The sequence below is a fragment of the Ornithorhynchus anatinus genome, chromosome 2 (genome assembly GCF_004115215.2).
Source record: "Ornithorhynchus anatinus isolate Pmale09 chromosome 2, mOrnAna1.pri.v4, whole genome shotgun sequence".
In the NCBI taxonomy this organism is placed as follows: domain Eukaryota; kingdom Metazoa; phylum Chordata; class Mammalia; order Monotremata; family Ornithorhynchidae; genus Ornithorhynchus; species Ornithorhynchus anatinus.
In genome coordinates this window covers 143,853,430-143,871,231 of record NC_041729.1, presented here as the reverse complement: position 1 = coordinate 143,871,231, position 17,802 = coordinate 143,853,430, and the positions used below count along the sequence as shown (strand labels likewise).

The 17,802-nt window shown below is 45.1% G+C and overlaps 1 protein-coding gene across 1 annotated transcript in view; it reads left to right on the top strand.

Moving 5' to 3' along the window:
• The window catches only part of TMTC1 (transmembrane O-mannosyltransferase targeting cadherins 1), a 361,323-nt gene that overhangs the window by 233,369 nt on the left and 110,152 nt on the right, over window positions 1-17,802 (top strand). Inside the window, exon 10 of the mRNA XM_029058287.2 lies at window positions 11,493-11,660. Coding sequence (XP_028914120.2) covers window positions 11,493-11,660 — 168 coding nt within the window. The remainder of the gene's footprint in view (window positions 1-11,492; window positions 11,661-17,802) is intronic.

The window sequence follows — 17,802 nt, the reverse complement described above, 5'->3', positions numbered from 1 at the left end:
GCAGCCATTCAGGGTCGAAGCCATGCTCAGGGCCACGACATTGCTCAAGGTGCAGAAAGGTTTAGCTCACTGCCAGTAACAGAGGTGCTTGAAGCATGCGTAGGGGATAGAGCCCAGGCCTGGGAGTCAGAAGGTCCTGGCTTCTAATCCCAGCTCCACCACTTGTCTGCTCTATGACCTTGGGCAAGTCACTTCACTTCTCTGGGCCTCAGTTACCTCATCTGGAAAATGGGGATTGAGATTTTGAGCCCCACTTGGGATGGGGATTTCTATTGTTTTTGTCTGTCCGTCTCCCCCGATTAGACTGTAAGCCCGTCAATGGGCCGGGACTGTCTCTATCTGTTGCCGATTTGTACATTCCAAGTGCTTAGTACAATGCTGTGCACATAGTAAGCACTCAATAAATATTATTGAATGAATGAATGATGAATGAATGAATGAACCCAATTTGCTCGCATTCACCCCAGTGTTTAGTACAGCGCCTGGCCCATTATAAGCTCTTAGCAGGTACAGTAGGTGCTTGTATTTAAGTAAGTAGTGGAGAAGCAGCGTGAGCGTAGTGAAAAGAGCCCAGGCTTGGGAGTCAGAGGTCGTGGGTTCTGATCCTGGGCCCGCCACTTGTCTGCTGTGTGACCTTGGGCAAGTCATTTAACTTCTCTGTGCCTCAGTTCCCTCATCTGTAAAATGGGAATTGAGACTCTGAGCCCCACATGGGACAACGTGATTACCCACAGCGTGATTACCTTGTATCTACCCCACCGCTTAGAACAGTACTTGGCACATAGTAAGCGCTTAACGAATACCATCATTATTATTATTACTGTAATTATTATGATTATTGAGTTAAAATTAAAGTGAAATTAAAATGTGTTGAGTTTCACATTCTGGTTCACGTTAGCCAGGAGACACGGGTTTATGGAAGGAACCATGTTTCCTGAGACTCTCCTTTTTAGCCAGTAAGAGGGACATGAAAGTTGAAATAAAATGAGAAAATAGAGAATTGGCCCTCTCGCTCTCTGCTTTCTCCCTAGGTTCTCATTCATTTACTCCATTAATTCAATCAGACACATTTATTGACCCCTTACTGAGTTCAGAGCACTGTACTAAGCACTTGGGAGAGTATAATACCACAATTAGAAGACACATTCCCTGCCCACAACTAGCCTACACTCTAGGTCACTCTTCCTCCTAGATTGTAAACTTGTTAGATTGTAAATTCCTTGATGGTAGGTATCAGCTCTATTTAACTCTATGGCTTTCTCCCAAGTGCTTAGTACAGTACTTTTGATCAATTCCCCCTCTTTCCCTCCCAGGACTCTGTGACCTCACAACTTCTTTGCTCGATTTCGCCCAAGCACCTCTTTGGTCCATTTTTCTCTTGCAATTTCATACAAAATTCTACTACTCGGGTTTGCTAAGGAAAACCAGCTTTCTTCTTCTCATCCCGCAGCCTCTCCCCTCTAGCAGTCGGTAGCTTTTTAGGCTAAACCCGCATCTCTCCTTATTTTTTCCTCAGAGTTTCTCCCAGGGGTTTGATGTTTCTGCTGTTTTCTCCTTCCTGGCAGGTAGTCGCTCACTGGTGTGTGTGCTGGCCCCCTCCACCTGTGTTTTCTTTCACACTTGTCCTTTCCTTTTCATTCCCTAAGGACATCGCTGTCTCTTCACTCTAGCTATTTCTGTGTCCTCACTATCCCTCAACCTTTTTCTCTCTTTTCCTAATGGGGTAAGAGCTATTTTCCCACTCTATGCTGAAGTTGGCGTTCTTTCCTGTGCTTCGCTTCTCTCAGCATCAGATCTGTGCAAGGCATGTGGTTTGAGTTCATCTTTTTCTTTGACCTCCCTTTTCTGCGACCTACCCTTTTTCGTAAGAGAGCTCTCAGAACTCCCAAGGTTAGGGTGAGCCTTCTTTATTCCCATCCATTCCTTGCCACAAAATAAAAAATAATGAGGTCACTCTGGTCCCCTTCTTTGGTTGGGAGGTGTGAAAAATGATTTCTCACAGAAGGTGGCTTTTTCATTATAGCGGTTGAGGCCTTAACTCTGTGGAAAAGGAAGTTGATGCCAAACTACACTAAACCATTTTGGATTGAATTGCTCCCCTGTAGATCAGCCTTCCCGCCACACAAAGAAAACCCGTACTTTAGTTCAGGCAGCAACCCCAACTCCTGAGTTCACGAAACTGTGAACATGCTGGTCTCTAGATGGAAGAGTTGGCCAGGAGGAGGAGTTTTGTTTCAGTTTGTGGCACTCTGCAAAAATGATAATAATAAGAGTGTTGGTATTGGTTAAATGCTTACTATGTGCAGAGTACTGTTCTAAGCACTGGGGTAGATACAGGGTAATCAGGTTGTCTCACGTGAGGCTCACAGTCTTCATCCCCATTTTACAGATGAGGTAACTGAGGCCCAGAGAAGTGAAGTGACTCGCCCACAGTCACACAGCTGACAAGTGGTAGATCCGGGATTTGAACCCATGACCTCTAACCCCCAAGCCCGGGCTCTTTCCACTGAGCCACGCTTCTTCCCTATTTTTTTTATTGATTTTTTTTAATGGTATTTCTTAAGCACTTACTCTGTGCCAAGCACCATATGAAGGGGTGGGATAGATACAAACAACTCAGATTGGACCCAGTCCCTGTCTCACATGAGGCTCATACTCTTAATCCCCATTTTACGGATGAGATAACTGAGGCACAGAGATGCGAAGTGACTTGCCTGAGGTCACACAGCAGCATGTGGCAGAGCTGCAATTGGAACCCAGGACCTTCTGATGCCCTGGCCCATGCCCCAGCCACTAGGTCACGCTTCTTTTCTGGAAATATAATATGATTTAAAGTAGAGAAGCAGCGTGGCTCAGTGGTAAGAGCCCGGGCTTGGGAGTCAGAGGTCATGGGTTCAAATCCCGGATCTACCACTTGTCAGCTGTGTGACTGTGGGCGAGTCACTTCACTTCTCTGGGCCTCAGTTACCTCATCTGTAAAATGGGTTTGAAGACTGTGAGCTTCACGTGGGACAACCTGATGACCCTGTATCTACCCCAGCGCTTAGAACAGTGCTCTGCATGTAGTAATCGCTTAACAAATACCAACATTATTATTATTATTCTTAGAGTAATTTAATACGAAGTTATTGAATATACAGCCCTAAAATTCCACCTCCTCCAAAAAGCCTTCCCTGATTAAGCCCTTTTTTCTCCTATTCCCTCTCCCTTCTGTGTTTCCTTTGCATTTGGACCTGTTCCCTTTAAGCACTTGATATTCACCCCACCCTCAGCCTCACAGCACTTATGTACATAGCTATAATTTATAATTTTAATGTCCATCCTTTTTAGACTGTAAGCTCCTTGTGGGCAGGGAATGTGTCTACTAATTCTTTTGCATGTATTCTTCCAAGGGCTTAGTACAGGGTAAATTCTCAATCGGTACCACTGATCTATTGATTGATTGAGTTCTTCCAAGACCCAGGGTTTTGGGCTGCCTGCTTAGGGTAGAATCAATTAATCAGTCATATTTTTTGAGCACTTACTATGTGCAGAACACTGTATGAAACACATGGCAGTATTGGCTTATGCTGTCGAGTCATCTCCGACCCATAGCGACGCCGTGGACACTTCTCTCCTAGAGCGCCCCACCTCCATCTGCAATTGTTCTGGTAGTGGATCCAGAGAGTTTTCTTGGTAAAAATCCAGAAGCGGTTGACCATCGCCTCCTTCCGCGCAGTCAACTTGAGTCTCCGCCCTCGACTCTCTCCCGTGCCGTTGCTGCCCAGCATGGGGGAGTTTTGACTTATAGCAGATGGTCTGCCACTCGCTAGTCACTGCCCAAGCTAGGAATGGAACGGACAGGCCTCTGCTTGACTCTCCCTCCCGTAGTCGAGACTGGTAGAGGACTGGAAACTCTCCAGATGCCACCCGGAGAGGGGCTTGGCAATATAATAGCAAAGTTGGCAGATTTATTCCCAACCCCCAATGAACTGACAGTCTTGAGGGCAGACAGACACTAATATAAATGAATAAATTATGGTTATGTACATGACTGCTGTGTAATTTCCAAAAAGAGAAATTTGGGCTCGTTCTTCCGACACTGCGAATCTATCTAATAATCATAATGATGGTATTTGTTAAGTGCGTACTATGCGTCAAGCACTGTTCTAAGCAATGGGGTGGATACAAGCTAATCAGGTCGGACAGAGCCCCTGCCCCACGTGGGGCCCCCTGTCTTAATCCGCAATTTACAGATGAGGGAACTGAGGTACAGAGAAGTGAAGGGACTTGCCCGAAGTCACACAGCAGACAAGTGGCGAAATCGGGATTAGAACCCAGGTCCTTCTGCCTCCCAGGCCCATGCTTTATCAAAGAAAGCCAGGGAGGGTCAGAAGAAGCAGTTGTGCACATCTGCGTGCCATCGGCTGAAGTATAGAGTCTATGTGGCTTAGTGGAAAGACCCCGGGCTTGGGACTCAGAGGATGGGGATTCTGATCCCAGCTCTGCCACTTGTCTGCGTGTGACCTTGGGCAAGCCACTTAACTTCTCTGTGCCTCAAACACCTCATCTGTCAAATGGGAATTAAGGCTGCGAGCCCCACATGAGACAACCTGATTACCTTCTATCTACCCCAGTGCTTAGACAGTGCTTGGCACATCGTAAGCACTTAACAAATACCATAATAATAATAATAATAATACAGATTCTATAGATCTTCAGTGTCCTTCTGAAATCATATCTCCTTCCCGACACCTTCCCCTGTTAATTCTTCTTCTTCTCACCTTACATACCCTCTCTCCCAACTAACCCTTCAGCCATTCCACACCCTCTAGACTGTAAACTCATTGTGAACAGAGAACATGCCCACTAACTTGATTGTATTATACTCTACCAAGCACTCAGTACAGTGTTCTACAGTAAGCGCTCAATAAATACGGTTAATTGGTTAATTGGTCAATTAATTGTGCTAAGCACTCCACACTTATGTACCTGTCCTTCTGCTTAGACTGTGATCTTCTTGCGGGACCCGATTATCGTGTATTTACTGCAGTGCTTAGTACAGAGTTTGACACACAGTACATGATTTAAAAAAACCCCACAATAAGTATTATCATTATCATTATTATTATTATTATTAGAGTGTTTGTCTTAAAGCCACAAGGCAGAGTTCTGCAAGAATTCAACCTCCACTTTATAGGAGAACTGATGATGATTGTTTTACCTCAGAATTTGCTCTACATCTCTTCAAATCAATGATTCTGTTTTTCAAAAAGAAGTGATCTCCAAAGAGCAAAGATTTAGTTTTATTCATCAATGCTAATTTGTTTTGTTGGAAACATGTCTGATATCGTTACTGTCACCGATAGCTTCTCTAAGGAGGCCATGAGAAATTGTTATTTTCCAGATAAAAAGGAAAAACTTCATGGTAATAGAAAAGGACATCTCTCCAATTTATGTGTTGACAGAACTGTCAAAAGTAGAATAAAATAGGAGAATTGGTCATCAGATGGAAAATTGTCATTCATTCATCATTCAATCATATTTATTGAGCGCTTTCTGTGTGCAAAGCACTGTACTAAGTGCATGAGCGAGTATAATGCAACAATAAACAGTCACAGTCCATGCCCACAGTGAGCTTACAGTCTAGAGTGGGATAGATAGACATGAATACAAATAAATAAAAGTACAGAAATGTACATAAGTGCTGTAGGGCTGGGATGGCTATGAGCAAAGGGAGCAAGTTAGGGCAACACAGAAGGGAGTGGGAGATGAGGAAAAGTGGGGCTTAGTCTGGGAAGGTCTCATGGAGGAGATGGGCCTTCAATAAGACTTTGAAGCAGAGGAGAGTCATTGTCTGGCAGATTTGAGGAGGGAGGGTGTTCCAGGCCAGAGGCTGGACATGGGTGAGGGGTCGGTGGCAAGACAAGCGAAGAGGTGGCAAAGTGAGAAGCTTAGCACCAGAGGAGCGAAGAGTGCAGACTGGGGGTTGGAGAAGGAGAGAAGAGAGGTGAGGCAGGAGGGCGCAAGGTGGTGGACTGCTTTAGAGCTAATGATGAGTTTTTGTTTGATGTGGAGGTGGATGGGCAACCACTGGATCTTTTTGAGGAGCGGGGTGTCATGTACTGGAAGTTTTTGTAGCGTGGCTCAGTGGAAAGAGCACGGGCTTTGGAGTCAGGGCTCATGAGTTCGAATCCCAGCTCTGCCGCTTGTCGGCTGTGTGACTGTGGGCAAGTCACTTAACTTCTCTGTGCCTCAGTTCCCTCATCTGTAAAATGGGGATTAAGACTGTGAGCCCCACGTGGGACAACCTGATTCCCCTATGTCTACCCCAGCGCTTAGAACAGTGCTCGGCACATAGTAAGCGCTTAACAAATACCAACATTATTATTGTAGAAAATGATCCAGGCAGCAGAGTGAAGTATGGATTGGAGTGGGGAGAGACAGGAGGCTGGTAGATCAGCAAGGAGGCCGATGCAGTAATCCAGGTGGGATGGGTTGAGTGATTGGATAAATGATGATGATGATGATGGTATTTGTTAAGCACTTACTATGTGCCAAGCACAGTTCTAAGCGCTGGGGTAGTTACAAGGTAATCAGATTGTCCCACGTGGGGTTCACAGTCTTAATCCCCATTTTACAGAGGAGGTAACTGAAGCACAGAGAAGTTAAGTGGCTTGCCCAAGGTCACACAGCAGACAAGTAACGGAGCCGGGATTAGAACTCACGTCCTCTGACTCCCAAGCCCGTGCTCTTTCCACTAAGCCTCGCTGCTTTTAATTGTGGTAACAGTTTGGATGTAGAGGAAAGGGATTTTAGTGATATTATAAAGGTGGGTCCAACAGGATTTAGTGATGGATTGAATATGTGGGTTGAATGACAGAGAGGAGTCAGGGATATCACCAAGGTTACGGGCTAGTGAGACAGAAAGGATGGTGGTGCCTTTTACAGCGATGGGAAAGTCAGAGGGAGGACAGGATTTGGGTGGGAAGATAAAAAGCTCTCTTTTGGACATGTTTAGTTTGAGGTGACAGGAGAACATCCAAGTAGAGATATCTTGAAGACAGGAGATGCAAGGCTGGAGAGAGGGAGAGAGATCAGGGATGGAGATGTAGATTTGGGGATTCACCTGACTATAGGTGATAGTTGAAGCCGTGGGAGCGAATGAGTTCATCATGGAAGTGAGTAGAGAACCGAGAACCGAACCTTGAAGGATCCCCCACGGTTATGGGGTGGGAGGCAGAGGATGAACCCGTGAAGGAGACTGAGAGATAAAGGGAGAACCAGGAGAGGACAGAGTCAGTGAAACCAAGGTTGGGTAGTGTTTCCAAGAGATGGAGGTTGTCCACAGTCTCTAAGGCAGCTGAGAAGAGGAGGAGGATTAGGATGGAGTAGAGGCCATTGGATTTGGCAAGAAGATCATCGGTGACATTTGAGAAGGCGGTTTCTGTGGAGTGAAGGGCATGGAAGCCAGAGTGGAGGAGGTCCAGGAAAGAATTGGAGGAGAGGAATTTGAGACAGTGGGTGTATACGATTTGCTCAAGGAGTTTGGAGAGGAATGGTAGGAGGGAGAAGAGACGATAACTGGAGGGAGGCGTGGGGTCAAGAGAGGGATTTTTTAGGATGGGGAAGACATGGGATTGTTTGAAAGTAGTGGGCAAGAAGCCACTGGAAATCGAATGGTTCAAGATGGCTGTTAGGGAGGCAAGAAGGGATGGGGTGAGAGGTTTTATAAGGTGCGAAGGGATGGGGTGGGATACACAGATGGAGGGGGTGGCTTTTGAGAGGAGGTAGGAGATCTCTAGAGGAGATCTCCTTTAGAGATACTGCTGGAAAGGGATGGGAAAATTGAAGAGGGAACCGGAAGGGGAGGGATTGAGGAGGGGCAGGAGAGCTCACACCTGAGGGTGTCAATTTTAATTAATGTTGGCATTTGTTAAGCGCTTACTACACTGTTCTAAGCACTGGGGGAGATACAGGGGAATTAGGTTGTCCCACGTGAGGCTCACAGTTAATCGCCATTTTACAGATGAGGTAACTGAGGCACAGAGAGGTGAAGTGACTTGCCCACAGTCACACAGCTGACAGGTGGCAGAGCTGGGAGTCGAACCCATGACCTCTGACTCCGAAGCCCAGGCTCTTTCCACTGAGCCATGCTGCTTGGGAGAGTACAGTGCTCTGCACATGGTAAGCACTCAATGAATACAATGAATTGATGGATCATGAGTTAGTGCCAAGTTATTTTGTAATATTTTCACTATAATTAAGTACCTTTCCCTGCCAAGTTTTTTTGACAAATATTTTTTACTCAAATCTTAAAGGCTTTCATTTCTAAACAGCCCTAACTTGCATCACCTTAACTGGGTCTTGTCATAAAAACTACAGTCTCTTTCTAACAGAGAAATCTGTTTCCCTCTCAGAGGCAGAAATGCATTTTCTAAACTCTACTTCGACAAGTCATTCTAAACCTGTGTTTAAAAGGAGTATTGTGTTCCGCTGAATGAAGCAAATCTGGATGTCAGATTTTCCCTTCTATTTCCAATAGACTCTAATAGACTCTAACGTATTAAATCACTCATTTGATTACTCACGAGTTTCTTATCCTCATCGAATAGTTTCCCTGGAAACCCAAGGTGAACTGACCTCTGAGTTTCAACTTCTCCAATCCAGAAAAGTGTGCGGGCTTGACTTGCTTCTTGACATGCCTTTTGCGATTAAAGAGGAACCGTGCGATTCATGGAGAGGAGGACCTTGTCTATCCAGGTTCTAGTTTCATTATTTCAATGAAGAAACATACTATATATAGTTTATACTATTTCTGTTAAACCTTTTAGCAGGGATGAAGATTTCTAGCAGCTTTGGGAAATGCAGAAGAAATAGATAACCACAGTAGTTGGATCCCTCTCTACATAATGCCCTTTGACAAATAAAAAGAATTGTGGTATTTTGTAAAGTGCTTTCTCTCTGTTGAGCACTGTACTAAGCACTGTGATAGATACCTGTTGATCAGGTGAGGGATAGATCCTGTCCCTGTCTAAGTAGGAGGGAGACTGTAGACAATAAAGTTTCTCTAGATGTAAAGTCATGGTGAACAGGGAACTTGTCTACTTGTGAGCAGGGAATGTGTCCGTGTCCTTTGTTATATTCTACCAAGCTCTTAGTACCAAGCTTTGCATACAGTAATCGCTCAATAAATATGATTGAATGAATGAATGAACTCTCCTATATTGTATTCTTAGTACAGTGCTGTGCACATACGCCCTCATTTTTTAATCGGATTTATTGAGTGCTTACTGTGTGCTGTACTAGAAGTAGCACACTGTACTAGTACGAGAAGTAGCGTGGCTCAGTTGAAAGAGCACGGGCTTTGGAGTCAGAGGTCATGGGTTCGAATCCCGGCTCGGCCACTTGTCAGCTGTGTGACTTTGGGCAAGTCACTTAACTTCTCGGTGCCTCAGTTCCCTCATCTGTAAAATGGGGATTAAGACTGTGAGCCCCACGTGGGACAACCTGATTCCCCTGTGTCTACCCCAGTGCTTAGAACAGTGCTCGCCACATAGTAAGCGCTTAACAAATACCAACATTATTATTATTATTATTACTAAGTGCTTGGGAAGTACAATTCAGCAACAAAGACAATACCTGTCCACAACGGGCTCACAGTCTAGAAATGGGGAGACAGACAACAGAACAAGTAAACAGGCATCAGTAGCATCAATATAAATAAATAGAATTGTAGATATATACACATCATTAATATAAATAAATAGAATTATAAATATGTGCATATATTCAAAAGTGCTGTGGGGCAGGGAGGAGGAGTAGAGCCAAGGGGTGAGTCAGGGTGATGGGAAGAGCAGGGGGAGCAGTGGAAAAGAGTGGCTCAGTCTGGGAAGGCCTCCTGGAGGAGGTGAGCCTTCAGGAGGGCTTTAAAGGGAGGAAGTGTGGTTGTTTGGCAGATTTGAGGAGGGAGGGCGTTGCAGGCCAGAGGTAGGACGTGGGCCAGGGATCGACGGCGGGACAAGAGGTAGAGAATGAGGCCCAGTGAGGAGATGAGCGGCAGGAGAGGAGTGGAGTGTGCGGGCTGGGCTGGAAAAGGAGAGAAGGGAGGTGAGGTAAGAAGGGGCAAGGGGATGGATAGTTTTGAAGCCAATTGAGGAGTTTTTGTTTCATACGGAGATTGATAGGCAACCACTGGAGATTTTTGAGGAGGAGGGGGTGACAGGCCCAGAACGTTTCTGTAGAAAGCCCTCAATGAATACCATTGATTGACATTGACATCTCACTTCACTTAAATCCATTTAACTCCCTAAGCTGTTATTGAGAACATTGTCTCACAGTTAACTATATAATGATAATAGTAATTGTGGTATTTGTTAAGCAATTACTATGTTGGTATTTGTTAGGCGCTTACTATGTGCAGAGCACTGTTCTAAGCGCTGGGGTAGATACAGGGTAATCAGGTTGTCCCACATGAGGCTCACAGTCTTAATCCCCATTTTACAGATGAGGGAACTGAGGCACAGAGAAGTTAAGTACCTTGCCCACAGTCACAAAGTTAACAAGTGGCAGAGCTGGGATTCAAATCCATGACCTCTGCCTCCCGCGCCCGTGTTCTTTCCACTGAGCCATGCTGCTTCTAATGTGCCAGGCACTCGTCTAAGAGCTGAGGTAGATACAAGCTAATCAAGGTGGACAAAATCCATGTCCCACATGGGACTGGCAGCATTAATCCCCATTTTACAGATGAGGTAACAAAAGCACAGAGAAGTGAAGTGACTTTTCCAAGGTCACACAGCAGACAAATGGTGGAGCCAACATTAGAACCCAAGACCTTCTCACTCCCAGGCCCGTGTCCTATCCGCTGGGCCACGCTTCTTCTCATATATAAAGAATTATATACAGAATTATACTAATGGGCCTGAATTATGACAATGTGTCACCGTTTTAGTTTTCAGTAAATCAGCCAAAGAAACCTGTTTCTCTTGTAACGACAACAACTTTGGCTTTCTTTCAGTTTGGGTTTAATCATTCAGTCACTGACATGTATTGAACGCTTACAGCGTGCAGAGCACTGTACTAAGCACTTGCGAGAAGAACGTAGGGTAGGAAAAGAACTGCATGAAGCCAATCGGCACTGTGGGTTGAGCAGTGGCCCAGAAGCACACTTAATGGTGAGTTTTCATTTGCTCTCCCTTGCTGTTATGCCCTACAACACTGGAGAAATTGTAAATTCACACCTCCGTCACTGAGCTGCAATGGAAAAGAACCAGTGGATCCCCTCATAAAACACTTCACGGAAATAAAAAAATCGAGATAAATAAGGCAGCTCTGTTTGAAAATTTATTTTTCTGGAAATAAATCATTTTGAAACCTGATAGTAGCTCTGAATTGAATCCCTGATGGAAACCTATTGTTCTCCAAAGGTAACCCTGGCCTTTTGAATTGAATCCCTGATGGAAACCTATTGTTCTCCAAAGGTAACCCTGGCCTTTTGCATTCTTTTTTTCCAGCATGGGATACTGCATCCTCTTCGTCCATGGACTAAATAAACTCTCTATGTGGCTAAACAGATGTGGAGTCACTGCCCTGACCGTGGCCACTTTATTGCTGCTTTTGCTGTTCTCTTGGAAGACTGTGAAACAGAATGAAATTTGGTTGTCAAGAGAATCTCTCTTCAGGTATGATCAGCCGTGTAGAAATATCAGTCAATCTCTTCTCTCTTTTCATTTATTGGCTCGTTGTGGACAGGGAATGTGTCTACCAACTCTGTTATGTTGTAACCAACCAAACAGACGATCATATTTATTGAATGTTTACTGTTTGCAGAGCACCGTACTAAGCGGTTGGGAGAATATAACACAACAATACAGCAGACACCATTCCTTACCCACAACGAATTTACAGTCTAGAGGAGGAGGTAGATGAATAAGTAAATAAACAAAATAAACAAAATCTATGTCCCACATGGGACTCACAGCATTAATCCCCATTTTACAGATGAGGTAACTGAGGCACAGAGAAGTGAAGTGACTTTTCCAAGGTCACACAGCAGACAAGTCGTGGAACCAGCATTAGAACCCATGACCTTCTCATTCTTATATCATTAGAAGGATATATACATAATTGCTTTGGAGCTGGGAGGGGGTGGTGAATAAAGGGAGCAAGTCAAGGCAACGCAGAAGGGAGTGGGAGAGAAGGAAAAGAGAGCTTAGTCAGGGAAGGCTTCTTGGAGGAGCTGTGCCTGCAATAAGCTTTGAAGATGGGGAGAATTGTCTGTTGGATACGAGGAGGGTGGGCATTCCAGGCCAGAGGCAGGAAGTGTGCGAGAGGTCGGTGTTCAGGTAGTTAAGATCGAAGTACAGTGAAGAATTGGCATTAGAAGAGTGAAGTGTGTGGGCTGGGTTGTTATAGGAGAGTTGTGAGGTGAAGCAGGAGGGTGTAAGGTGATTGAGCGCTTTAAAGCCGATGGTAAGAAGTTCCTGTTTGATGTGGAGGTGGATGAGCCACCACGGGAGGTTCGTGAGGAGCAGGGAAATGTGGCCTGAACGTTTTTATAGAAAAATAATCTGGGCAGCAGAGTGAAGTATGGACTGGAGTGGGGAGGGACAGGAGGCGGGGAAGTCAAAAAAGGAGGCAGATACAGCAATCAAGGTGGGATAGGATAAATGATTGCATTAACATGGTAGCTGTTTGGAAGGAGAGGAAAGGGCAGATTTTAGCGATGTTGTGAAAGTTGAACCTACAGGATTTAGTGAGAGATTGAATATGTATTTTAAATGAGAGAGATGAGTTGAGGATAATGCCAAGCTTATGGGCTTGTGAGGCAGATGGATGGTTGTGCTGTTTACAGTAACGGGAAAGTCATGGGGAGGACAGGATTTATGTAGGATGATAGGAGTTCTGTTTTGAACATATTAAACTTGAGATGACGGGAGGACATGCAAGTAGAGATTTAGTCATTCATTCATTCAATCGTATTTATTGAGCGCTTACTGTGTGCAGAGCACTGTACTGAGCACTAGAGATGTCTTGAAGGCAGGAGGAAATGTGAGGCTGCAGAGAGGGAGAGAGATCATCTGTAGATTTGGGTATCATCCGCATAGAGGTAGTGGATGAGGCCATGGGAATGAATGAGTTCATCAAGGGAGTGGGTGTAGATGGAGAATAGAAGAGGGCCCAGGCCTGAACCTTGAGGGACCCCCAGAGTTAGGGGTTGGGAGGCAGAGGAGGAGCCCGCGAAGGAGACTGAGAATGAACAGGCAGAAAGACAGGAGGAGAACCAGAAGAGGACGGTGTCAACAAAGCCAAGGTTGGTTAACGTTTCCAGGAGAAGAGGGTGGTCCACAGTGTCAAAGGCATCTGAGAGGTGGAGGAGGATTAGGATGGACTAGAGGCCGTAGGGTTTGGCAAGACGGAGATCATTGATGACCTTCGAAAGGGTGATTTCTGGGGAGTGAAGGGGACGGAAGCCAGATTGAAGGGGTCAAGGAGAGACCCGGAGGAGAAAGACTTGAGACGGCAGGTGTACTTTCCCAATCGCTTAGAACAGTGCTCTGCACACGTTAAGCATTCAATAAATATGATCGATTGATTGTTCTTTGGGTGGGCGGTTTGTAATGATATTTGTTAAGCGCTTACTATATGCTGGGCACTGTACTAAGCTCTGGAGCAGGTACAAGCTTATCTGTTTGGACACAGTCCCTGTCCCACGTTCCTATTTTACCGATGAAGTAACTGAGGCACAGGAAAGTGAAGTGACTTACTTGAGGTCGCACAGCAGACAAGTGACAGAGGGAGAATTAGAATCCATGACCTTCCGACTCTCAGACTCACAAATACCCAAGAATCAGATATCTGATTTTTCAGATCTCTAGATTGTTTTCTAGGCATCGTAGAATTTCCTCTTTCCCCTCCCTTGCTTTTGAATGGAACTTTGACTGAAATGGGCTAAAAATAACCCATTTTCTGCTGGAATTTTGAGCTGCAAAGGACTCTCCATCCCTGAGTCCTTCCCAACCTCTCCTTCCCTATTCCCACCTTTCCCTCCCTATTTAATTCCCTTCCACCCTCCCTATTCCAGCCTCATGAAAAAAATCATAATGCATTTGGAAACCTGCAGGCCAGAAACCTGAAACTTACTGTGTTCGTTATCCAAGAAATGAGGGGAAAAAAGTACAACTTCTATCACCTTGGTGGTTGAAGAATATTTAATAAGCCAGACAGATCATCTTACCAGTGCCTTCAATGGATTGTATCATCACAGTTTGGTATTCAAATTCAAATCATTCAAATTTCATGTTTGAAGGTTTCACAAAATGTAATGAGCTGAAATGTGTTTGTGATTAAAACTAAAGGGCATGTAAACAAGCCTCTTAGGATGTGATCTTTGATAGTCTAAAGAGTGCTGTGAACACAGATGACAATAGCCTTATAGGCCTGCTGGGTAGAGAAGCAGCGTGGCTCAGTGGAAAGAGCACGGGCTTGGGAGTCAGAGGTCATGAGTTTGAATCCCGGCCCTACCACTTGTCAGCTGTGTGACTGTGGGCAAGTCACTTCACTTCTCTGTGCCTCAGTTCCCTCATCTGTAAAATGGGGATTAACTGTGAGCCTCACGTAGGACAACCTGATTACCCTGTATCTACCCCAGTGCTTAGAACAGTGCTCGGCACATAGTAAGCACTTAACAAATACCAACATTAATTCATTAACACCACAAAGTGAAATCAGCTCTAAGCAAAAGTGGAATTAATTCGCCTAATTTCATTGGTTAGCCAAGTGGAATGCGAAGAGGAATGGCCAGTGGAAAGAGGGGCGAAAGAGAAATATATCTCATTCTCTTTTGAATTCTCTGTGCAGTTGTGACCGGGGGTAAGCCTTATTTAGTTGGAGCTGGTGCCGACCTCATGGAGCAGCCTACACGAGCTTATGCAGCAATCAATAAACCAGTGATATTTATTGAGCGCTGGGTTTATGCAGAGTTAAAATAATAATAATTATGGAATTTCTTAAGCACTTACTATGTGCCAGGCATTGTACTAAACTCTGGAATAGATATAATCAGGTTGGACATGGTCCCTGTCCCACATGGGCCTCACGGTCTTAATCCCCATTTTACAGATGAGGAAACTGAGGAACAGAGAATAATAATATAATAATAATAATTGTGGTATTTGTTATGCGCTTACTGTGTGCTGAGCACTGTACTAAGCGATGGGACGGATACGAGCAAATCGGGTTGGATTTAAGTGGTCCTTGTCCCACTTAAGGCTTGCAGTCTCAATCCCCACTTTACAGATGAGGGAACTGAGGCCCAGAAAAGTGAAGTGACTTGCCCGAGGTTACACAGCAAAAAAATGACAGAGGCAGGATTAGAACCCATGACCTTCTGATTTCCAGGCCCCTGCTCTATCCACCACACTTGCCGTGCTGAAAAGTGAAGTGAGAAGCAACATGGCCTAGGGGATAGATCACCGGCCAGGGAGTCAAAACAATCTGGGTTCTAATCCTGGTTCCACCACTTGTCTGGTGGGTGACCTTGGGCAAGACACTTCATTTCACTGGGCCCCAGTTCCCTCATCCATCAAATGGGGATTAAGATTGTGAGCCCCATGTGGGACATGGACGGTGTCCAACCTGACTAGCTTGTTTCTACTCCCCCATTTAGTACAGTGCCCGGCACATAGCGAGCACTTAATGAGTACCATAAAAAAGTGACATGCCCAAGGTCATGCATCGGATGAGTGGCGGAGCTGGGATTGGGACCCAGATCCTCTGACTCTCAGGTCCGGGCTCTTTCTACCAGGCCATGCTGCTTCCCAGGGTATTTATAGAGTAATAATAATAATAATAATGTTGGTATTTTTAAGCGCTTACTATGTGCAGAGCTCTGTTCTAAACGCTGGGGTAGATACAGGGTAATCAGGTCGTCCCCCGTGAGTCTCACAGTCTTAATCCCCATTTGACAGATGAGGGAACTGAGGCCCAGAGAAGTGAAGTGACTTGCCCACAGTCACACAGCTGGCAAGTGGCAGAGCCACGATTCGAACCTATGACCTCTGACTCCCAAGCCTGGGTTCTTTCCACTGAGCCACGCTGTACTAAGCGCTTGGGAGAGTAGAGTATAATGAAGGGAGCCTCTCCCTGACCTGTGGGGCACAGTGGCTCTCTGGTGCCCAGTCTGGGCTTGTAGCCACGGCGAAGAAAGTGGCCGGACTAAAAGTGGCCCATCCGAGGAAATCAGCAGTGACAGTGGCTGGCAGGCCCCATCGAGGTAACAAAGCAATAATAATAATCGTGATATTTTGTTCAGCACTTACTATGTGTCGAGCACTGTTCTAAGTGCTGAGGTAGATAGTAATAATAATAATGATGATGATGATGATGGAATTTGTTAAGCACTTACTATGTTCCAAGCGCTGTTCTAAGGGCTACAAGGTAGATACAAGGTCATCAGATTGGACACAGTCACTGTCCCACATGGGACTCACAGTCTGAAACCCCATTTTACGTATGAGATACCTGAGGCACGGAGAAGTGAAGTGACTTGCCCAAGGTCACACACCAGACAAGAGGCCGAGCTAGAATTAGAACCCAGGTCCTTCTGAATTCTAGGTCCGTGCTCTTTCCACTAGCCCATGCTGCCTCTCTATTATTATTATTATTGTCATTAATGTTTCTCTAATAATTGTTGTTTCAATTATTGTCGTTATTAGAGAAACATTAATGACATAATAATAGTAATAATAATAGAGAGGCAGCATGGGCTAGTGGAAAGAGCATGGACCTAGAATTCAGAAGGACCTGATTATTATAAAGCTGGAGCCGGGATTAGAACCCATAACCTCTGACTCCCAGGCCCAGGCTCTATCCACTAGGCCGACACTGCTTTTCTGTGATAACGGTAATGGTATTTGTGAAGCATTTACTATGTGCCAAGCCTCGGGGAAGATCCAAGATAATCAGGTTGGACCCAATTCAAGTTTCTGAAATGGAATGCCTTGGTCCTTCATGCTGGGCAATGAATCCCGGCCAGAAAGACTTGGGAGCGTCATTTAGGTTATGAAAATTCTTGTCATGTCTAGACTCTCAGCTCTCTAGACCTTAAGCTCGTTGCGACGAGGGAATGTGTCTGTTTTTTGTTGTAGCGTACTCTCCCGAACGCTTAGCACAGTGCTGTGCACATAGTAAGCGCTCAATAAATACAGTTGAATGAATGAATGGATTGCCATTGCCTATCGTTGCGCTCTTTCTTTTTGGGCGTCAGTGGACACGGTTTAAAGGGTAGCTTGACCTGGATTTTAGATGCTAGATTAACTTTTCATGAACCGATTTCTCCCGAGCAATCTGCTTCAGGAGGCCAAGGGTTGAAATAGTCATGACCTTATGTTTAACCCCATGGAGACTTCTAATCACTGCTTCCATTCAGTTTCTCTGCTCCTTGTGATTGTTTTCCTTTCAGCTTGTCTTTCTCCTAGCGGAGTAATGCAAAGAGGCAGGCGTGATGGAGTGGGACTTCTAGGGGTGGGGCTGGAGAGAGATGCAGAGAGAGGAGAGAGGAGAGAGGAAAAAGGAAAGCACAGAGGGAAGCAATTGGGAAATAGAGAGTGGAGAGGAAGGGGAAGAAAAAGACACAGTAATAGTATTCATTAAACACTTCTTTCATTCAATCATTCAGTCATATTTATTGAGTGCTTACTTTGTGCGCAACACTGCTCACAGATTGGAAAGTAATAATAATGTTGGTATTTTGTTAAGCGCTTACTATGTGCCAAGCACTGTTCTAAGCGCTGGGGTAGACACAAGGGAATCAGGTTGTCCCAC